Source organism: Carassius auratus, linkage group LG48F (assembly GCF_003368295.1).
Source record: "Carassius auratus strain Wakin linkage group LG48F, ASM336829v1, whole genome shotgun sequence".
NCBI classification, from domain to species: domain Eukaryota; kingdom Metazoa; phylum Chordata; class Actinopteri; order Cypriniformes; family Cyprinidae; genus Carassius; species Carassius auratus.
Genome location: NC_039300.1, coordinates 2,109,044 through 2,130,925, shown reverse-complemented (window position 1 = coordinate 2,130,925; position 21,882 = coordinate 2,109,044). Strand labels below are relative to the sequence as shown.

The 21,882-nt window shown below is 40.7% G+C and overlaps 3 protein-coding genes across 7 annotated transcripts; 1 reads left to right on the top strand and 2 right to left on the bottom strand.

Moving 5' to 3' along the window:
- Window positions 1-522: 522 nt before the first annotated feature.
- Window positions 523-5,045, bottom strand: LOC113068623 (serine/threonine-protein kinase pim-2-like). Its single transcript, XM_026241399.1, has 10 exons — window positions 4,939-5,045; window positions 4,158-4,319; window positions 3,458-3,688; window positions 2,640-2,855; window positions 2,281-2,375; window positions 2,039-2,089; window positions 1,563-1,944; window positions 1,223-1,393; window positions 830-952; window positions 523-722 (listed from the first exon to the last, which is right to left on the bottom strand). Exons 1-10 carry the CDS (start codon window positions 5,006-5,008, stop codon window positions 700-702), a joined length of 1,524 nt encoding a protein of 507 aa, XP_026097184.1. The 5' UTR covers window positions 5,009-5,045; the 3' UTR covers window positions 523-699.
- Window positions 5,046-8,571: 3,526 nt separating this feature from the next.
- LOC113068662 (spermatogenesis-associated protein 2-like) lies at window positions 8,572-15,271 on the bottom strand. Of its 5 annotated transcripts, none has more exons than XM_026241464.1 (3): window positions 14,936-15,271; window positions 11,022-11,792; window positions 8,572-10,802 (listed from the first exon to the last, which is right to left on the bottom strand). In XM_026241464.1, exons 2-3 carry the CDS (start codon window positions 11,370-11,372, stop codon window positions 9,489-9,491), a joined length of 1,665 nt encoding a protein of 554 aa, XP_026097249.1. In that variant the 5' UTR covers window positions 11,373-11,792; window positions 14,936-15,271; the 3' UTR covers window positions 8,572-9,488. The 5 variants fall into 5 exon arrangements, with proteins under 5 accessions (XP_026097249.1, XP_026097252.1, XP_026097248.1 ...); XM_026241467.1 differs by having other exon boundaries at window positions 11,022-11,789; XM_026241463.1 differs by having other exon boundaries at window positions 14,830-14,942.
- Window positions 15,272-15,429: 158 nt separating this feature from the next.
- On the top strand, window positions 15,430-21,248 carry LOC113068663 (E3 ubiquitin-protein ligase RNF114-like). Its single transcript, XM_026241469.1, has 6 exons — window positions 15,430-15,747; window positions 16,269-16,419; window positions 17,775-17,881; window positions 18,063-18,177; window positions 18,266-18,373; window positions 19,930-21,248. Exons 1-6 carry the CDS (start codon window positions 15,629-15,631, stop codon window positions 19,993-19,995), a joined length of 666 nt encoding a protein of 221 aa, XP_026097254.1. The 5' UTR covers window positions 15,430-15,628; the 3' UTR covers window positions 19,996-21,248.
- Window positions 21,249-21,882: the final 634 nt, after the last annotated feature.

The following is a 21,882-nucleotide window of genomic DNA, read 5'->3' as shown; positions in this document are numbered from 1 at the left end:
TGCATAAACTTATAGGCTGCTTCTCTTAGTCATTAACTTGGTCATCTAGTCTTTTCTTCATGGCTGGTTATGACTTTAAAGCACTTTGAGACAAAACGAAACTGATACTGTGGTGCTGTTTTTGTCAAGCGGTGCAACACAACACATAAATAGACAGTGTAAGTAATTATGTCCCCACTGGATGCAACAAATGCCTTGTTTGTAATGGGTTTTATTGGTTTTGTCTCCTCGTGCTGGGACTCGACATCACAGTATGTCAAGGGGCGTAAAATTTCCGTCACACGCTTGAGGCATCCGGCCAATCACAATGCACTGGATAGCTGGCCAATCAGAGCACACCTCGTTTTTCAGACCGATGAGCTTTGTAAAATTCTATGTTTCAGAAAGACAGGGCACAGAGGATAACTAATAATGTACATTATGTGGAAATTTATATTTTTTGAAACTTAAACCACATAAACACATTCCATTACACCAAATACACAACAATGTGTTTTTAGCAACATCATATGACCCCTTTAACACATATAAAGCATAAGATGTAATACTTGTTTTACACTTTTCACAGTTTGCTCCTTTTTGTGCAAACAAATGTGCTCCTTTTTCCATTGAGTGTGCTGCTGTTCAATGTTGTGCTCCTTTTCTACACTGAACTCGCTCCTCTGGATGTTCAGGCTGTCTGATGGGTTCTGCTTGTCCTCACTGGAGCTCATTTGATTCATCTGCTTAATTAATCAATATTAAGACAACTTCAAGCTTGTGGTAGCACTGCTTCAGCTTTCACAATAACTAGTTTGAATGTACTTTCTTCACTTCTACGTTACACTACCTGACTCCTGAGCTACTGCTGGATCATCTTCCTGTTTAAACCATCTGTGATCTAAGAGCTGCTGTAACGTCGCTCTGTCGTCTGGATCACGTTTCAGGCACCGGCTTATCACATCCTGGCATTCTGGAGGTTTTCATAAGACTGCTGGTTAGACACGTATGTCCTTAGTGTGTCACATGGACAAAAATGTTGTCATGTGTGGAAAAGATTACACAATATGCAGCATGTTGTGTGTTAAAGGATTTTTTTGTGTGTAATTTGTTCCCTGGATTCTGTATATCATTGAATCATTTTAAGTGTCCTCTCTGCCACTTTGCATGTGATATTTAGGGATTAGCTTTTGGTAAGACCTCCCTGAGATCATGTGTGTCACTGTCTGTGTTATTCTCTCACCTCTGGATAAACTGGAGTCAAAGGTCAGATTGCCAGCTAAAATGTCCTTTTCAGTTTTTAAAGCATGATGTCCAGTTACCATTCTGAACAGTGCAAGGCCCAGCGTCCAGACTGTTGTTGGGCCCGCGTGATATTTGTGTCTCGTGTAGTACTCAGGTGGGCGATATCGTCCTGCTCATCAAAGCAAGAGATTTTCAGCTCAATTCACTGATGACTTTTGCAGATATCCATTTGTCTGTTTCACATATCTGTTCTTATACTCAACACACAAATCACTACACACAAGATGATCTGATCCTATTAGACCTTACTGCACTAGTAACAGAAACAGCCAGCTCACCTCTGAACTCATATTGGTAGCCAGAGGTTTTGACAAGGTCCCCGCAGCCGAAGTCGATTAATTTGACCCTCATGGTCCTTGTGTTGAGGAGTAGGTTATTTAGCTTGATGTCACGGTGGAAGACGCCCTGATCGATACAGTGCTTCGCTGCGAGCACTGCTTGGAGCATCAAGCTGCGAGCCGACGTCTCATCCAGTTTATGGCGATTGTACCGGAGTAACGTCTTTATGTTGTGGCAGGGCTGGGGATACTCCATGATGAGGATGTGCTGATCTTCCTCCTCAAACCATTCCAGCATATACACGATGTTGGGGCTTATAGGAGCTGTTTTCAACAGGAGATTCAGAGCTACTTCCATCAGCAGTGGCTTGGGATACCCAGCCTAGAGGAAAAAAAGCTTACTATGAGTATGTTTGATTTCACTTTAATTAAAGACACATGTATTTATATAGTTTTATTAAGATTAGCCAACTTACCCTCCTAATATACTGGTCTGTGCTCCTCTTAGGGATAAATTTGATGGCAACCTGCAAAAAAAGAAAATGAATGTTAAATCTTTAGACTCTATAAATAAATAACATTACATGTTTTATACCGTGACCAACACAGTTTTCCTTTTAAAATGATTTTGACATGCTTTGATCTAAGCTTTGATCAGTGGTCTGATTTGCATGGTTAAAATAAATAACTAAATAACTAAATAAACAAGGGCCCATACCTCCTGACCATCAGATCTGTGGATCCCTCGGAACACAGTGCCGAATCCTCCCGAAGAAATCTTTGTCCTCACTTCATAAAGGGAGGCAAACGAAACTGCGAAAACATACAAAAGAACATGTTAATATATGAGTTTGCAAGTTTATTTGGTTGCCTCACATGAACGGCAGTATCTCAGGGGACCAGATAGCCACAGACTAAATGTGATTAATAATCAAATATCTTTAAATCAGGAAAATGCTACTTGATTAACTAAATGATTCATGACATTCTGAATAGCGGATAAAGGATACAATGCACGAGCAGGAGCTAGTAGACTAGAAACAACACACAATGAGACAGGACAGAAGTGACATGAACCTTGGCTGGGGTCAGACTGGCCTGGACTCTGTAGTTCAGCCGAGTCACGTCCAGGAGAACATGGCTTCTGTTCAGCTGCTTCAGATGGACCCGGGTCAGTGTTGGGCTGGGGTGCAACTGGCTCCTCCTTGTTTTGCTTTGTTGCACATTTTACAGCCCGCAAGATTCTCTTGACAAATGCAAAGATGCCTTTCTTCTTTATTTTTGGTTGCTTTTCTAAAAAAATAATAATAATTAAATCAGGTATAGAAACATGGAAGAGAAATTAGAATTAGAAATTAATTCTAGAAGTAAGATATAATATAATGAAGAACGTCATTTTTATGGCTAAATGCTGAATGCATAGGATCAGACAGACATACAGTAGGGCCAGATTTAATTGCATTAAAAAGCTACTGTCGAGATTTTCTAAACACGTGCAGTGAAACATTAGCAATGAAAAGGCACGGACGCAGTTATTCTAGAGGTTTCCCTTTTCAGAAAACTAAATTTATGGGAGGAGAGTATTTAAATCAGGCAAGGTGATTTACTGATGTTTGCGGTAGTCAATTTAATGCCAAAACACGTGTTTTAACTCATCTTGTGCCTGTGTTGTTAGTAGATTATGCACACTTGATAATGCTCTTGGTAAATTGCATTGGCCATTATGGAAATGATCTGGCTGCATTCGCTCGTGTCTCTGTAAAGCTCATCATCTGTAGATCATTCTCACACTAATCTGTCCTGTTTACGAAGTCTTAATAGGGCTTCTAGACACAGGCGTGAAATAACATTCGTTTAATTCTTTATTAGACTAGAGTAATAATTAGTAGACGGACCTTTAGCTGGCTCAGGATCAGCTGGATCTGCATTGGGACCGGTCCGGTCTAAATCAGGGGAAGACATCGCCTCCAGGGATGAAGCCTGCTGGAGATCAGCTGGATCTGCCTCTGGCTGAAAAGGCATCACTCTGTTTTCTCTGAGGTGACAGCGGTCAACACACTTTACAGCCTGCCATGTTCTCTTGAAGAAAGCACAGATGCCGCTCTTCTTGTTTTTTCTTTGTTTTTCTAAAAAGCAAAGAAAAAAAGGGATTTATTAAACATGAAATGGCACAAAAGTGCCTGTACACAACCTGACAACCTCAACACAAACAGTCCATCAGCGCGTGTTTGTATTCTGTATCACGGCTGATAATAAAGATGTATTGTATTGTCTTTCATTTAAAAAGCCAGTCCTTTGCAATGGGAACTTCACACAGAGATCTCAAGGAAGGAGACTGATTCAATATTTTGTGCATTTATCTATTGTGAGGAAAAGAGAGCCAGTGTATTTCTGTAGTTTATGTACGTACACACAGCTTTATCTTCTGTTATGGGATTTGTTACAGTTGTTAAATATTCTATGAAGATTATTGGCCCTGTGCACACTACTCGTACTATTAACTGAGATGATGTAACCTCATTCACAGCCATAGACTACATCCCGTGACATGTATATGTGGATGTGACTGGGTCTGTCTTTAATATTGTCACAGACCTGTCGGGTTGTTCTCCATACCGCCTGCTGCTGGATCTGTGTTTGGCTGGAAAAGTGTCACTTTATTGCCTCTGCAACAACAGCCGTCAGCAGATTTCACAGCCTCCCATGTTCTCTTGAAGAAAGCACAGATGCCACACTTCTTGTTTTTCGTTTGACTTTCTGAAAAGGAAAAAGGCATTTATTAAACATTAAATGGCACACAACAAATAGGCCTACCTGTACACAAACTGAACATAAACAACATTAAAATGGTTATTAAAATGTCAACTTGGTTGTGGTCAAAACTGACTAACCGTAAAAAAAACTCCACTATTTATCAGCCCCTAAAAGATTCATACACACACACACAAACACTTTTGTTTCACTGTATTAGTGTGGAGATTGCATATACTTCCACTGATTCTTTAGCAGATTAATGAAGTCTTCTATCGGCTAACCCAAGCTCTACCCCTACAGTTACCCATCACAGAAATATCTGGAAAATATTTAGCCCTTGCATATATAGTTAAACGTGTGAAATGAGTATATGATTGTAAGCATTACTGTAAAATCAGGTTTCTTAGGCTTGAGATATCATTCCTTTCCCCCAGATGGCAGCAGTGTGGAATTTGCTTATACAAAAAATTATGGTGAATAAAAATAAATTTGCACATAAATAAGATGGAAATAAGACCTAAATGATCTAAATTAAGTGCATCATTGTACTTTTGGTTTTATTTGATTTCATTAAACTCTTAAATAACTCGAACAGCAAGTGTGCCCGAGGGTTATTAAGCACCTGTCGCTCCTGCTGCTGATGGGTTTCCTCCTGCTGACAGCAACAGCGCAGGACAAACTCTAGCGCTCATGATGCTCTCTGTCTGAACACACTCACCTGCGCGAGGAGTCTTATTCAACTGAGAACACGCGACTGATGACGCGGTGCTACCAGCCACTGTGACGTCACAGATGCTTTCACTCGGAATTTGATTCTCGCCATGGAGTGTGGACTCTTTACATGCATTATTCTAAATGCAAATGTAAATACTTTAGTTTTTATTAGGTGTTTTATTTATTTATTTATTTATTTTTTAAAGATGGTAATTTGTTTTAAAACGGTATATTGAACGTTTCTGTCTAAGGGGGGATAAAATCTATAAATAAATGGAATTGAAAAGTGATAAATTAATAATTAAAATGATAAGAGCAATAAATTAAGACAATAAATATCACTATACAGGCAGCTGGACTAGTAGAATATCAGTTATGTACAAATAAAAACGTTGCCTAGGCAAATAACGCTTAAAGGGGTCATATGATGTGTTTTCATTTTTTTCCTTTTAATTTGTGTGTTATGCAGCTGTTTGTGCATGTATAAGATCTACGAAGTTAGCTCAAAGCTTCCCACATAAGGATTTTTTTCTGTCTAAAAGAGAATAAAAGATGGCTGATCTAAACCACATGAAAACACCTAGATCAAAATCTCACATACCTACATCATGTGGAAATATTTGCATAATGCCACCCATATTAATATGCAAAAGAAGATGGGGTTAAAGTAACTCAAACTGTCCCAGCAGGCATTTCAACATTGATTCACCGGTGAATCCATGATTGAATCAACGCTGGATTATGTTTCAAAATTGATAAATGGATCCACCTTGAAATCGCGACGTTGTTTCATGGTCTGACCTTCATAATGGGTGAATTAAGGTTGTTCTGTAGACATTGGATAAACCTTGAATTAGGTGTTGATTTTGCAAATTGAATCAACGTTGATAATGCAATGTTTCTCTGTCATACCATTCAGCATGGGTGTCTACACAACTGTACATTCAATTAGAGCCTAGTCTGCATTTAGATCAACACTGTACATTCATCAGGTTAAAAATCAAATGACTGGCAGCAATGGCTTTACAATCCACTTTAATAAACTACCACATGCTCAAAACTGTAAAACAGCAGTTTTATTTTGGAAACATACTGTCTCAAACAGATGAAAATAATCCCAAACTTTAACTTGAAGTGTTTGTGCATGGATGTATTGTTAAAAACCTGTAGAAGAACAATCCAAATACAACAGTATTGAAAGGTTTTTGTAAAATAATATACTTTTTGTGCTGAACTTGCAAGAGAAACCCTTGCACTTTTATGACAGAAATCATCTGATCTTTTATTTAGAAGACTATCGTTTCTGTGAAAACATGTTTTCCTTCTGTGTCTCATACAAGAGATGTGTACATCTGTGCAGTGAAAACTGTTGAACAGTTTGAGGATGGAAACTGGGGTGCAGTGGGGGGGTGACGTGGGGCTCCGGCATCAGAGGGGGCCTTGAGGGGGAACTGCACGGACTGGCGTCTTTTTTTACCGCGGGGAACACGGAATGTGATTTGTACCGAGGGGGACCCTTGAAGAGTCCCAGCTCTAGGTCCTTTCTGACCCGTCCCATCCACTCTCTCCAACGTGTGCGCTTTCTGTACGGTCCTGTATTAATAAAAACAATAACACCAAAATAAATCCTCATAAAATTTCAACTTTGTATCAACAATATATGATTATGATTATGGGTGCTCCGATACTTTTTTTTTTTCGGTTACACTTTTAATCAGAACCCTAGCTATACAGTGCATTTAGTAAAACAAGTAAAATCAAATTAAGTACATTCTTATTTAACTAAGTAAAATCACAACCTATCACAAAAGGTCAGTGACTCTCTAGCAGAAGTGACAGTGCAGTGCAGCAGACAAACAATTTCTTACCAATGAGCCAACAATAAGCTGGATCCTTTGACTCTACAAGAAGAGAGAGGAAAGGGTTAAAAACAGGATTTCATTGTATACCATTTCTTTAAACCAGTGGTTCTTAAACTTTTTAAACCAAGTAATGTTACCATTTCAGCCTTATTATTTTTGAAAGGTAATAGACATGTTCTTACCTCAGTTTGCAGGACCTCGCAGATCTGACCCTTCTTGTGTTCTGTAACAGGAAAATCTAAAATAACTTCTTGATCGAGCGAGCAGCGGTTTAGTCAGTCTCACTCTGACAGATGAACAGTTTCCTGGATCACTGTTTCTGCTGTCCAATCGTTTTATATTAGTGTGTCTCTGTGTGTATTTAAGTAACTAAAATATTTGTAGTTTTGTAGAATATACAAAAGTTACCTAAAACATGTCACTTGCAGTGCATTGCTTCATGCGTGTACATGCAGTTTGTCTCTAACATTTTTGTTCTTGTACCTCCTGACAGTTCCCGAGCTGTAGTGATCCAGCTCATGATTTATCCCAAACTCAAACACCAGAGCCAGTGTTTTTTGTAGAACTTTATTTTTGAAATTATTTTATAAAATCATCGCTTTTAATTAATTCATATAATTATAGGATTATACTTTCACTGACAAACATGTTGGCTAACTCCCATCACATCTCCACTGAAGATCAAACTGGTTTGCCAGAGATCGGACCTCTGCAGAGGTGAATTATGCTTCATGGACAGGGGAAACACACACACACACACACGTCAGGGTCCACTCACTCATCAGTTCATCTAGTGAAGTCACCACACAAACTGATCAACAGGTTGAGATGAGAGAAAGTGGTTTAGTCACACACATTATCCTCCATCACCCAGGGTTCAGACGGCACACGAGCAGCTTCTGTCTTCACAGCCTGTGGGTGTTTGGCACATTGCACTTCTGATTGGTTAATCATGCTGTCACACGAGTGTTAAATCCAATCAAATGATCCTTGGCTGCCGCTGTGTACTGGACACAACTGCATAGAGTATAAGAAGAGTTTCCTCCAACAGACAGACGAAGCTAAAGAGAGATAAACCACTGACTGCATCCATTAGCACTCGTTTCACTAAATCAAAAACATACTGACGGTACTTCATAAAACATGCCACCGTTATGTCTTGTGCTAGTCTCTGTTCCCCTGGCTCTATGACACTGCAGCCTTCAGCTGGACGCACGGAGCATGCTGGAAGAGCTCCCAAATGAAGGATATACTGACTCAGTTCTGTTAATACAGCTGCACAAAGTTAACAAAAAAATAAATAAAAATAAAAACCTATATATGTATATTTGTATTTAGTGTTATCTTCAAGGAAAAATCAGGCCAATTAGGGTGAATCTCAAAAAAAACTTGTCCAAGTCATATGTTACCCCAAGTAAAAAATGAATAAAAATAAAAACACAACATTTTATTTTATGTACAAAGAAAAAATATTTTTGCAAGTTCTAAATCTCATAACCGTAATGTGACAACATTTATAAAGTACCACTATAAGAATAAACCGTGGTAGTATAAGTCAAAGCAAATGCAGTTTATGATAATTATATATATATATATTCTCTGGATCATGAAGGAAGTGTTTAAATACTGCATTTCTGTATTTTTGCACTGCAGTAATGAGAATATATATATATTTTTTAATGTAAAATATTGTATCTTCATTGGATTGTGGGGTAAAATATGACCCAATAAGTAATTTGTGACATTCACCCAGTTGTAACACTTTAGTTTATCATGGTGTGCGTACACATAATCATACATGTATTGTACAATAAATTAACAAAAAAATACTTGTTTCTAATGACAGTCAGCATAGCAAAATATTAAATTATTCTCCATTTCAATGTCTTGACATATATTACAATATTTTTTAACAGGCTCCTTGTAAAGGAAACCTGGACAGAGGAAATCAAATATCTACTGACATAATCATTCAGTATGTGCATGGAGTTCAACTAGAAGAGCTTCATGGTGTTTGCAAAGCATGTCAGAGGCCAGGAGCGCTCCCTCCTGGGTAACTTCAACAGCAGCATTTTGATCAGTGTAGGCTGACTTCTTAGGGGTTAAGAAACCCACAAGGCATTTCTCGTCAGAGGACTCGATACAGTGACTCAACAGCAACTACAAGTCCCATTCAACTAGGAAACCACCCCACCATGAGAGCGATAGTCTACATAGATCTATAGATTCACAATTCAAAATATATACTATTTACTTCCAGTGTAATTTATTTATTTGTTCAAGTTTGAGAAGTTCCCACTTACCCGATTCAGTTCCAGGGTGGAGTCTCTGCAAGTCATTCACAGTTTCTATGTGCTGCATGGTTATTTCTCTAGTTATCAAACACTGATACAGAATGGAAATATCCGGTCAAACTGTTTTTTTTTTTTTTTTTATAAAGTAGAGCTACTGAGGGTTAGGAAATGCACAGCAAGATCACATGACCAAAACCAAACAACTGCCAACTGAGAAAGAAAGCGGGAAAAGTTAACTTAAAAAAAATTCAAGGGTGGAAACAGCAGAGATAAAAGAGGTGTAGTGCGCATGTGTTCCTGGTCTATCGGTACACAAGGTGGGATATGGTGCTGGACTTGAAATTGAGCTGATGATTGGGCACAAAGTTATGATGAGGGTTTTTGCGGGTGCACACGTCACTGCCGTAGAGGCCCGTGCACATGTCACATGACACCTTGGAGCAGTTGACACAGGTGTGAGAGGCGCCTGGCTTGTTGCAGAAGCCACAGCGGGAGCCACCCACACTCATCCGCTCGCCCCCGCTGCTGATGGAGCCCACCACCGGACTGCTGCCCGAACCCAGCGCCTTACCGGGAAACAGCTTGGTGCTCATCACAGCTTTGTCCAGCAACAGCGAGTGGGACTGAGCGTGGGGAAGAGGGTGAGGGTGAGGGTGAGTGTGCGAGTGGGCGTTGGAGTAGACCGACAGCTTCTCCTTGATGGGCATGTAGCCGTCCAAAGGGCGGGAAGTTTTCGTGTAATCCTGGAAGCCACAACAAGGCGCCGGGTCCACGGCGTGGCAGGACGAACACAAGATCATGTCGCACCTCTGGCAAGAGGAGAGCGAAGGACAGCCCATGCCACAGCCCTGGCACTTCATCACATGCCCCTTCAGGACCCAACTGTCCCGGGACTCTCGAGGCTCCCGGCTCTGTGGTCTTGAGGGCGCCTGGTGGCCGCCCAGACCCCGCTCAGTGTACAAGTCCACCTCATCCAGGGAGGACAGGTGGTAGGAGTATGGCTCAGACGGGGGCGACTGAATCGGGAAGAAGTCAGCCACTGGGCTGTAAGAGGGCGGCGCGGCCACAGGGTACAGCGAAGGACTCGGGCGGAGGATTTCATCCTTCAGGTCTTCTTCTGTGTCGACGAACAGTGGCTCTTTGCGCAGGCTGAGCGAGGCCTTCAGCACTGGCTTGCTGGCTTGGTGCCAGTGTCCTGCGCTGTCTGTTACATCCACCGACTTGGACGGCCGACCGCTTCGCCTTAGATGGGCACGGTCCATGTCCAGCGGCCGCACCGACAGGCGGGACAAGTCTCCTGTAAGGCTGTCCCGTCGGCGGAGGGCATCAGCGCACCCTGCCGCATCTTCTCTGGTGTTCTTCCTCACCTCCACAGCCTCCAGCTCCGAGGCAAAGCCCCGAGACATGGACACCACCTCGCCGAGCAGACGGCACTCAGCCTGGGCCAGGAGCAGCTCGAAGGCCAGCTGCCGGAGGTGCAAGGCTCCACCTGGATGGTCCCGAACATGGTACTGCAGCTCCTGGTCTCTTGAGTAGCCCATGGAGCGCAGCAGCGAACGCAGGTCTGCGTCACATATCACTGACTGCAACTGGTACACGTACGGCCCTGTGAAGGTCTGCAAGAGTGAGAGAACAGTCAAAAGAAAAGATATTTATGGCGTTCATGTGGTCACGTCACACTTTTCACATTCACAAACTTTAAAGGCTGAATAATTACAGTACAGTCTCTCTGAAACTACACATTTCACACTGAAATACAATCAAAAATTAACATCTTTACATGTGTGCTTCACTGAAGAAACAACCACAATGAATCTCTTAATCTGTTTGCTCACTTTAATGCAGCGGAACTCTTTCTTCCAGGGAAAGAGCAGTAAGTTGGTACAGATGGTTTCCAGCGTCGCAAAGGCCGTCTCCAATGTCCGCAAGTTTGCGCTCCTCTGAGTCCTCAGGGAGTTCTCCGCAGTTTCGTAGAAGCGAACCATGCGGAAGCGCTGCCCTGGATCCAGCTGGTACGAGCCCAACAGTGCTGTTGCAGTAGATATCAGTGCCTCCTCAGTCTTGGCTCCTTGTCGATCTCCTTCAGCGGCCGCCTCCTCAAGCCGATTCTCCAAAGATGCCACATACCTGCGGAATAGATCTTCTCGCAACTTGGCATCCATCGGTGGCAGTGGGCTGCGTAGCATGCAACCTCTTATCCTACAATCCAGCAGTTTCTTTTAAACGCGACTCCTTGCCATCTCAAGTCCGCTCTCCCACTGGACACCGGAAGACCTGGGACAGCGGTGCAGTGTGACGGGGTACAATCAGCAAGCTGCGGCCATCCTCCAACGAGCAGTATGGAATAATGAAAGTGAAGATGTGCTTGGTTTAATTTGGGCGTACGCCTTGCCCAGGGCTTGTAATGGGCATCTCTGGGTTGCTCATTAGCCAAAAGACCTCAAAAGGAGGAACATGACATAAGAAGGTGGTTGATTTGGGAGCTGGATGGAGAGTCCTCAATGTATTAAGCCCTCACTGCCAGGCTTCCCCCCTGCAGCATTTGAAGATCAGGGTTTGTGGAGAGGAGCACACATTAAAAACACCATGTCCAATGCTGCCAGCTGCTGCAACGACAGAAGAACAAAACCTGTTTGAAAACACCACTCAGGCTGCAGTATCATAAGTGAGGACTTGCCTCAGTCACAGAGCTAGTTCATAATACATGCACACCTCACAGAGACCAAAGCAGACCAGGAGAAGGACAAGTACATAATCACGATGGTCTAAATTATAGTTTGAGCTAGATTCAATCTGTTTGACATTTTCTCTGGTTTTATTTGTTTGTTTTGGTTTTTTGAATAATAATGTGTGGATAATTCTTTGGATTGGATTTGTAAGGGTTCAACTAGAGATACACCGATTCAGTGTTAAGAACTATAATTGACAGCATATACAAACAAAAATCTACTCTTTTTTTTTATGCAAAAAATGTAAAAAGAAATTACAGATAATAATAATAAAATAAAAATAAATAAATTATTAAACATTACAATTTCCCCCAATCTGGACTAAGTTACAGATGTCCTCTGACTTAAACAACTCACAAAAGTCCTCTGTGACAGAAAAAAATAAAAGAGGTAGAAATGAGTTGCTGTAACAAAACAGATGCCCTTTCCCACCATGTTTATAAATGGGCATTTTTTCTGACCTTATTAAATGTTTGTATCATCTTTCCCATACAATTCTTACATTGTTTCACATAATTCAGTTAGAATAATAAAGGAAGCGTAGAGTTGTCATCATTTGAATGAAATCAGCATCAACAAACTCTATCTTTCCATGGCTGCATCTGAAGTGGCGTTAGATGTACTGTATTTACACAGACTGGTTAATGAAGCTGAGAGCTGATTGTTAGAAGATCTTTACTATACAAATAAGAAATGCTGGGATAAATGCAATGACACTTTTAATATGAACCCAATCCACCAGCAGATGGCGGTAAATGACTGTTTGAATGAGTGAGTCATTTAGTCATTCATTCAACCGATTCGTTCAAACGGCTGATTCATTTAGAACGGCTCACTAGGTGTTTCTCAAGGATCCTTGGAAGCAAGTATTTCGCGGATGCTACGTCATCGACATCCGTCGAAGGACTGTTCCAATGTCGAGTATCCTCAGAATTTCAACCAAGGACTGAGTCCTTCGTTTGAAGAATATCCCATACACAGGAAAGGATGCATACATGTATCCTTCACGCTCTTCGCGCTCTCAAATCACCCACAATCCTATGCGCGCAGCTTTGCTATCTTGTTCAAAAATTCAAAAATGTTGAACGTTAACGTAGTCGGAGCGGTAACGGTTTTTATTTACGTTGCCAAACATTTGTTATAACTGTAGTAAATATAAGTAAAGTTTGACGTTTAAATGCAAGTACAAATTACTACCGTATTGATATTGTAAATTATACAAATACAAATGGTTAACAGAACCGGACCTGTCATTTAACAATTGGTTGCGTCATCGGCATTTCTTTTATAAATAACTAGTTAAGTTGTCCAAAGTAATTTAACGATACCATTCACAGCGTTATTCAAACGGACCTTTTCACTGACGTAATGACGAAATTAACATGCACTTGCTAGCCTGTTCCATTTACGTGTTCTCCGTATGCTAAAGAGGAGTCTCACCTAGCCTCTGAAGGAAGTGACTTGGAAGGATCAGTCCTACCAAGGAAGTATCCTTGACATTGAGAAACGCTTACTGAATCCTTGACTCACTTGATTAGTTCAAAAATTAATTCAGTAATGAAACATGTTGCTGAGACAAACAACAGTTCTGCTGTGGATTGGAATGATTTTCATTTGCGAAATTGTGCAAAAACTATAAAATATAAGTCACTTAATTTTAACTTCTTGTTTATTGAACTACTATTGTATTAAAACAGTGTCCCGTTGCGACATGTTTACATGTGTATGGGTGCAGATGTGACATCGAAACGGGCCAGCTCAGAATTGGCACGGGGTGAGGCTGACCGGCCCATGATCCCCGGTCTGGGAAGGTCACATGGAAAATCGTCTGATTCCGGTCCCTGGCCGGTCAATCGGTGCATCTCTAGATTCAACTGAGAGAAACGTGTGAGAGTTTGCATCCTGCTCCTAGACGACAGAATACCATTTTGGGAACATTTTTAATTTATACTTTATTTTTTCTATACAAGCAACATATACACAGCAAGTGTTTCACTACAATAAACATGATCTATTTTTGGTGGCAGTTAAAAAACTAAAAAGCACAATGGACTAAACTTTTGACCTGTTTATTTCCATGAATGCTAGAGTTAAGACAGCCAGCAGCGAAGCGCCTGGGACTGTGTTTCGATCAGACAGTTAGTATTCACTGCTCAGGTGATCGGTTTAAAAATGTCTGCGCAAGACCAAGTTCCCATCAGCAGAGATGAACAACAGTGCATCCAGGGGTCCTGCATTCATTCAGATGAATGGGGATGCTAACAGATAGCCCTCTCCAGGTATTATAAACATGACCCTGGCTGAAACCAGTTGACTGGTCAATTGTGTGAATGACAGAATTCAGAACTCTCCCCACAGCTCTGCAGGCACAGATTTCAGTGATGCAGGCTGTCATTTCAAAATGCTACATTCACACTAAGACTAAACATCAGGCATGTACATGTACTTCATCAACAGTGTGTCAATACATCACAATATCGTAATCACATCTTAACGAACATGGTAAAGCTAAAAACTCCAGCTAAACCCATCAGGGTTCGCAGAGAACACGGTAAAGTGTTAATAACTAATTCTATTATATCTGCATTCCACTGCTACAGTGACACAAACAGTGACGTGTGTTAGCCACACAGCTAGTCTGACAGTCTCCTTTACTTTAACGTTACAGCAAATAAATCTGTCAACGCAGCAGTCCGGCTGATCTGTGCCCACAAATAGGATTGTTGTTGTTGTTTTTAAAGGGACAGACATTACTGAAGTCGTCACTCTACTCTAACTCGTTTCAACCTCATCTTTGACAGCTATCAGATGCAGCTAGCACAGCACGGCTAACATTAGCGCAGTTGCAGGGCCCTGTAAATCCACACACCACCAACTTTAACAGTACATTGTACAACGATAACTTGTTAATTACCTCAGTAAAAACAAGATGTGAATGTAAACATGCCTGTTCAGTGTCACACAGAGCTAGTTAGGTCCATTACCGAGCCGCCCTCTCCCCATCATTCAGTGCCTCTTACCTTCATGTTCCGCTGGAAATCCCCATCGCCGCACTGCGCATGCGCCACACTACCTCCCCTGCGCGCTCCCGAGGCTGCAGGCTGCAGGAACGTTCGATTGATTCAGAGAGTCGGTTCGCCTTCACGATTCGATTCAGTGGAGTCATCGCTCAAAATAGTTCCCAGAAGGCTCCGCGCGGCGCTTAACGCCTTCTTTTCTGAGCGTTAAATAAATGTTTGCTCAAACGCCGTGCTGTTTTCAGTTACCTTACACGCATTAAGTTTTTAAGTGTATGAGTCAGTCGGTGACAATGTGCTCCAGTTTGTTGCTGTCGTTCCAGTTGACACCCCTTTTTTCTTCAGTAAAATATCTCAGCCATCTCAGTTTCACCCTCGAAAATAATCTACCTCGCAGTCGAGTGATTCATTTTCACACTCAGGCCTTCCGAATCATTTAAAAGATCCGGTTCATGTCCGCGATTCGCTCAGGAATCGGATACCACTAGCCATATCGCACTCATAACTCCTCAATAAAAGACTACACGCACACTCTAGGTAGTACATTGCAATCATTTGTTTACCCACAACGCTTTTTGTTGTCATTGGTCAAACGAGGCAGTAATGCTGTATTTCCTCACGCGTGTGCACGAGATCAGCTGAGTAGATGCTCCTCCCTTGTTAGAGTTCAAGAAGACGGAACCCAGCGCAGCAGACATGGCTATGCTCACAACACAGCCCCAAACTGATGTGATCGATGCGGAATACGAGGACTACCTCTGCCCCGTGTGTCTGGAGATATTCATCTCTCCGATGACCACAGATTGCGGACACACGTGAGTATCCTCGCGGGCTCGAGCCTCGCAGCAGTAACTTCTCGTTTGACATGTTGATTAGTTTCATGTTAATCAAGTTATCACGTGAAACCGACGCGCATCCTCCATGCCTTGTAATTAAATATCTACATGACCGTGTTTAATAATCATTAATGAATGCAATTGTGATGAGAATTTCTCAAGAGAGAAATTGGTTACTTTCAGTTTTGCTTGTGTACAAAACTTGTGCAGTGTGGCATGCTGGGAGTTGTAGTGCTCGCTTAATAATGCCTTTAATTTGGATAAAACTACAACATATTGCCCTTCTATGAATACTTTTTGGATGAATTTTAAAGCTCGTACATAACTGACAATCATAACATCAGTATAACTGATTACAAGAGAAATACCATGATACCTTATTGACAGCCTGCCTGGATATATATATGTGTGTGTGTGTGTGTGTGTGTGTGTGTGTGTGTGTGTGTGTGTGTGTGTGTCTTCTATGTTTTAGTGAAGATAACTCCTTTTGTTTTGGCCAGGTTCTGTGAGAGCTGTCTTAAGGAGTGCTTGCGTCCCCAGAAACCTGTGTGTGCAGTCTGCAGGTCTGACCTACACAAGTGGAAAAAAGCAGAGGATATACAAAATGAGATGAAAAGATCAATCGGAAAGTGCAAAGGCTGTAGAAATGAGGTGTGTGGTTCAACTGTTGAAGTTATATTTAAATGCTGCGCAGTGATATTTATAAGTGTTATTCCACCCACTTTAGTCGGGAGGAGACCGTCAGAGCGATATATAATCAATAAAGCAGTCGTTAGGGACATGTGAAATACACTGTACAATAATAATAGATTCAGGGATAATAGAAGACAAACTTGAATGGCTGTGCAGGGAATATTGAAGAAACTAGTGAGAATTAGGAGTGTGAACTTGACAAAAAAAAGTATCTTAATATTTTTGGGGGATTTTTCCAGTCAGTATCTTTCTGTGTGTGTTTTTGTGCTAGTGTCTTGGTTGATTTAGTCCTGTTATGGACAACTGACCCCCAGAGAGCTTCATATTCTGTGTGTGTTGTCATTAGTTCACAGTAGTGACAGAAATATACTTTATCTGTAGGGGCAACATTTGCTCCACTAAATTGATTTCCAGGGCATTTTTTACCTTTTTTATAAGGGCTTTTTTTTTTTCTAGCCCTAACAAATGTATCTGTCATCTTATCAATACATTCGATTTGAATAATTAGACATTGTAAGGCTGTTAACAGTCCAGAAACAAACTGAACAAAAGCCATCTTCACACTGCAGAAGTGGCACACGAACCACTTCTTAAAGGGATAGTTCACCCCAAAATGAAAATCCTCACGTCGTTCCAAACCCTTAAGACCTTCGTTCGTCTTCAGAACAAATTAAGATATTTTTAATGAAATCCGAGAGCTCTCTGACCCTCCCATAGACAGCAACCCAACTCTAATAAACGAAGTAAAAGACCTCAGTAAAATAGTTCGTGTGATAGAATAGAATAGATCAGTGGCTGAAGTTACATTTTGTGAAGCCACAAGAATACTTTTTTGCACAAAGAAGAAAAAGATAATGGCTTTATTCAGCAATTCTTCTCCACTGAGTTACAGTTTTCCTCTGATTTAGGGAGTATCACAATGCATGCACACATTTCCCCCAAACGCAAACAACGCTGTATTTACTATGTTTCTGGACCCGGGAACATTTCAGTTGTGTTGCTGTCTATGGGAGGGTCTGAGAGCTCTCTGATTTCATCAAACATATCTCCATTTGTGTCCTGAAGATGAACGAAGATCTTAGGGGATGACATGAGGATGAGTAATTAATGACAGAATTAACATTTTGGGAGGACTATCCCTTTAAGTCTCATTTAGATGTATTTACACCGACTGTTTACAGAGGTGTCAGAACGCATTCACACTACAATTAAAGTTGCATAATTAATATATAATTTTGAAATGTGACATGACAAATACGAACAAATAAATGAGTTTGTCGTGAGTCTGAGGTGTTTTATCTCCTCTCCGCCAGGTTCTTTTGTCTGACATGAGAAGCCACACAGGGGCTTGCTCTAAATATCAAGACTTTATCAAGGAAGGTATGAAGGCCATTTCAAAGAACCAGCCTTCCACTGTCAGGTAACATATCTGTGCTTCAGTGTTTACACATGCATGAAAAAAGACATTACCTTCAAACATCACATTAAATTACACCAAAAGTCACTCGATCAACGCCATGATCAGATCCTAATTCCAGTTTGAATAAGAAAAAAATGTTGAAGTGAAATGCCTTGTCCCCCCTGGTTTCCTGTTCCTTCAGCTCGGTGCCGAACCGGTACACGTTCGCCTGTCCCTTCTGCAGCAGACAGCACTTTGACCAGGATGGTCTGGTGGAGCACTGCACCTCGAGACACGCACACGACCCGCGTCCCGTGGTGAGGCTGCTGGTGTGTGTGTGTGTGTGTGTACAGTATAACAGAGTGAAAGGGCCGTTTCTGAGCTTCTTGGTCTCCACTCCTGCAGGTGTGTCCGATCTGTGCCTCAATGCCCTGGGGCGACCCTAATTACAGGAGCGCTGACTTCTTCCAGCACATCCGAATGAGACATGCTTTCTCCTATGACACCTTTGTGGTAAGTACATCACAACATTACCATGCTCTGGTTTCCCAGTGTCCAAAGAAACTCAACTAACCCATCATAGTGTTGACCAAAGAGAGCTTGTTCAGATTTATTTTATATCTATACCTAGTTTGCAGTGTACACTCTGTAAAAAAAAAAAAAAAAAAGAAAGAAAAAAAAATTATATTGATTAGAAGTTAAATACGGAAGTTCTAAGCGGCCATGCATTATAATTTTTTTCCTTTTTGTTTTCTCGTTATAACGACTTATTTTTCTCATTATCTCGACATAACGAAGTCGGTTTTCTAGTTATAACGACTTATTTTTCTCGTTATCTCGACATAACGAAGTTTGTTTTCTCGTTATAACGACTTATTTTTCTCGTTATCTCGACATAACGAAAGTTTGTTTTCTCGTTATAAGGACATTACAGTGTTACTGTTGCTATAGTAACGAACTCAACTTTGACAGGCATCTGATGGACCATGCAGGCTCTTACTGTAGACTATATTTCAGCAAATTTAGCTTCTCCTAGGTAATAACGTCTACAATACTGTACATAAATAAAGGCTGATCGATTACTGTTGATTTTTCCAGAGACAGTACAACGAACGTTTTGTTTTTGTAAATAACATGTTTAAATGGCAACACCGTGAAATTAGAGCTGCTTGGATTAAACTCACATTTCATTTTCCCTTTATTTGAAATAAAATTATATATAATTTATAATTTGTAGTAGTCATCATATGATGTGGCAGATATCATGTGTGTTACAAGCTTCTGTTTGAAAAGAGCGTCCATGTGTAGGACTACGTGTAGTGTGTGTGTGTGTGTGTGTGGAAAAAAAACTATTACATTATAGAACAAAACTGAATTGAATTAGCCTATGGATTTTACATATACATCACATTTCTCATCAATATGGTTAACAATAAAGATTAGTAATAAGGAAAAGAAGCACATCAGCCTACATCGTAAAATCCCGTCCTACTGTAGATAAACAGAATACAGTGACGTCAACCTTGGTTTTGATAAGCAGTTATTTTATGACACAGAACGCGTTGGTGAAACTCATGCATCTAGCAGGAACTTGATACACAAAATATTCATATTGATTCAAGACTTTAACATTTATGAATTAATTAAATGTCAGTAATGAAGACTGCACAAATTACAGCGATCACGATTATGTCGAGATAACGAGAAAATTAAGTTGTTATAACGAGAAAACAACAAGAAAAAATATTATAATGCATGGCCGCTTAGAACTTCCGTTGTTAAAAAATAAACAAATAAATAAACATGTAGGTCAACCAGCATTAGTTTTAATTTGATTGCATTTTTTTAATGCTTGTGAAGCTCATAGTGATGAGCTTTTAAAGTGTATTAAAAGCAAACTCAAACAAGAGTTTTCATAGAAAAAAACAAGCACTTAATGTTTCGATCATAAATGCCTTCCATATAAAGTGAAAATAGATGACTCCTCATTTGAAGATTGAAGTGGAGACTGAGTGTGACTGGAGCTGAGACTGTAATCAAGAGTAAATCATATCTGTTGTATCTTTTAGGACTACTCTACAGATGAGCAAGCCATGATCCAGGAAGCTCTACAGCGCTCGCTCTTGGAAAACTGATGAGAGGAACATACGGATCCCCAGCTGAACACCACCAAAAATCAGTGCTTGAGCTTACGAAAGAAAGAAATAGATTGGGATTCAGGGCTATTGTCATATATCATTCTGCATACACTAATGTTGGTCATGCCAAAGTTCCTGTTGGTGTAATTGTGGTGATTTACTTATTTAAACGCAGTCATATATTCATAAATAAAATATTTCCATACACCTTCTTAGCTGTCAAAATACATAAATCTATACTGCCAGTCTATAATTAATTCAAATGCTATAACTGATTTTGGTTTTTATAGTGCAGTTTGCGTCGCAGATTTGTGCCACTGGAACAGAGTAGTCTGATATAGATACAGGTGAGTCTTGTCAGAAGCTTTTAGGGTAGAACATACTGAAATCGAATCATTAAGGTGAGATTCGTGAGTGTCAGCTAAGTCAGAGGAATAAGCTTTTCTCGTGGTGTGTTTTGTGTTATTCTATGCTTTTAAGAAGCGGTTCAACCAAGCCCTTGTTGGAGGTGTGTTTTACTCTGCAGTTAGTGTACTGAATGAGTTCTTGTTCAAACCAGTAGAGGACAGTATTGTATCATTAGTTTCTGGTCTCTGCGCTCTCTGACTTCTCTATAGTGCAGCTGATGGCTTGATCTGACTGTGTACTGAGAGACTCTGCTCTTAAAGGGACAGTCCACCCCAAGATGACAACCCTGCAATCATTTACTCTCACTCTGCTGTTCCAAAGCCTGTATGCATTTCTATTCTGTGTGGAACTCAACAGAAGATATTATATACAGAAAATATGAGCCGAGTAGTTTTGGACCACACTGACGTTCATTATACAGATAAAAACAGATCTTGTTCTGTGTTTCAGAGGTTCAGAATGACATGAGGGTGAGTAGAAGATGAGAGAGTTTGCATTTCGGGTGAACTGTTCCTTTAGGCTCCTGATACACTTGTGTCACCCAGTAGAGGAAGTTAGTCGAACTGGACATCGCAGTTTAATAATATGTTAAAGTTAGTCCGTTTAATTGGCAGTAGTTTGAAATCTGTTGGACCAAATTGTAGTTTTGCGTTCTGTAAAGTCAAACTCGTGTTGCATGCTGTTCAATGTGGACTTTACCACTGTGAAGATGAATCATATCCTGTGCCTGTTTCATTCACGTGTTATTATTAGTGTTTAATGGTAATGATTCATTGACCTGGATGTTTTTTTGGGTGAATTGGTTTTTGTATTAATAAACCTTTTCTCAAAAGCCTTTTAAATGTGTGTAATGAAACTGCTATAGCATTATCTTTTCTCACTTCCTTCAAGCTCATTCAGAAACACACTTTATTACCCCCCCCCCATCCACCCGTTTACTGCATGTGCCTTCAGTGTTGTTACAGCGTCTCTCTCTCTCTCTCTCTCTCTCTCTTTCTCTCTCCTCCGCTCTAACTCCTTTACTGTCGTTCATTTCCTGTCCCCCAGCGACCGTCAGCTTTAGTGTCTGAAGGTGCTAAATCCTGATAAATTAAAGCCCTTTAATTATTGAAACACTGGACGCTGAAATCACTGTGAGTGATTTATACCGGTGTGTTAGACGTGTTGGGCCAGAAACAACACCCACCTCTCTGATTTATAAATACAAATGTGCACTATTACAGTTACAGGATCTTTCCCAGAAACCGTTTTCTCATGTTTTTTTTTTTTTTTTTTAAAGACACCCATCACAAAATATAATATTATACTGGAAATAAGTGTTTTTACAGCCTGAAGATACTGTATAAAAGGGATTCCCTAATTTCTGTATGATAGGAAATGGGAAGTTTTATGTGAGGCCATAGATGAATCTGCTTGTTAAGTGGATGACCCCCCACCCCACACACACACACACACACACACACACACACAAAAATA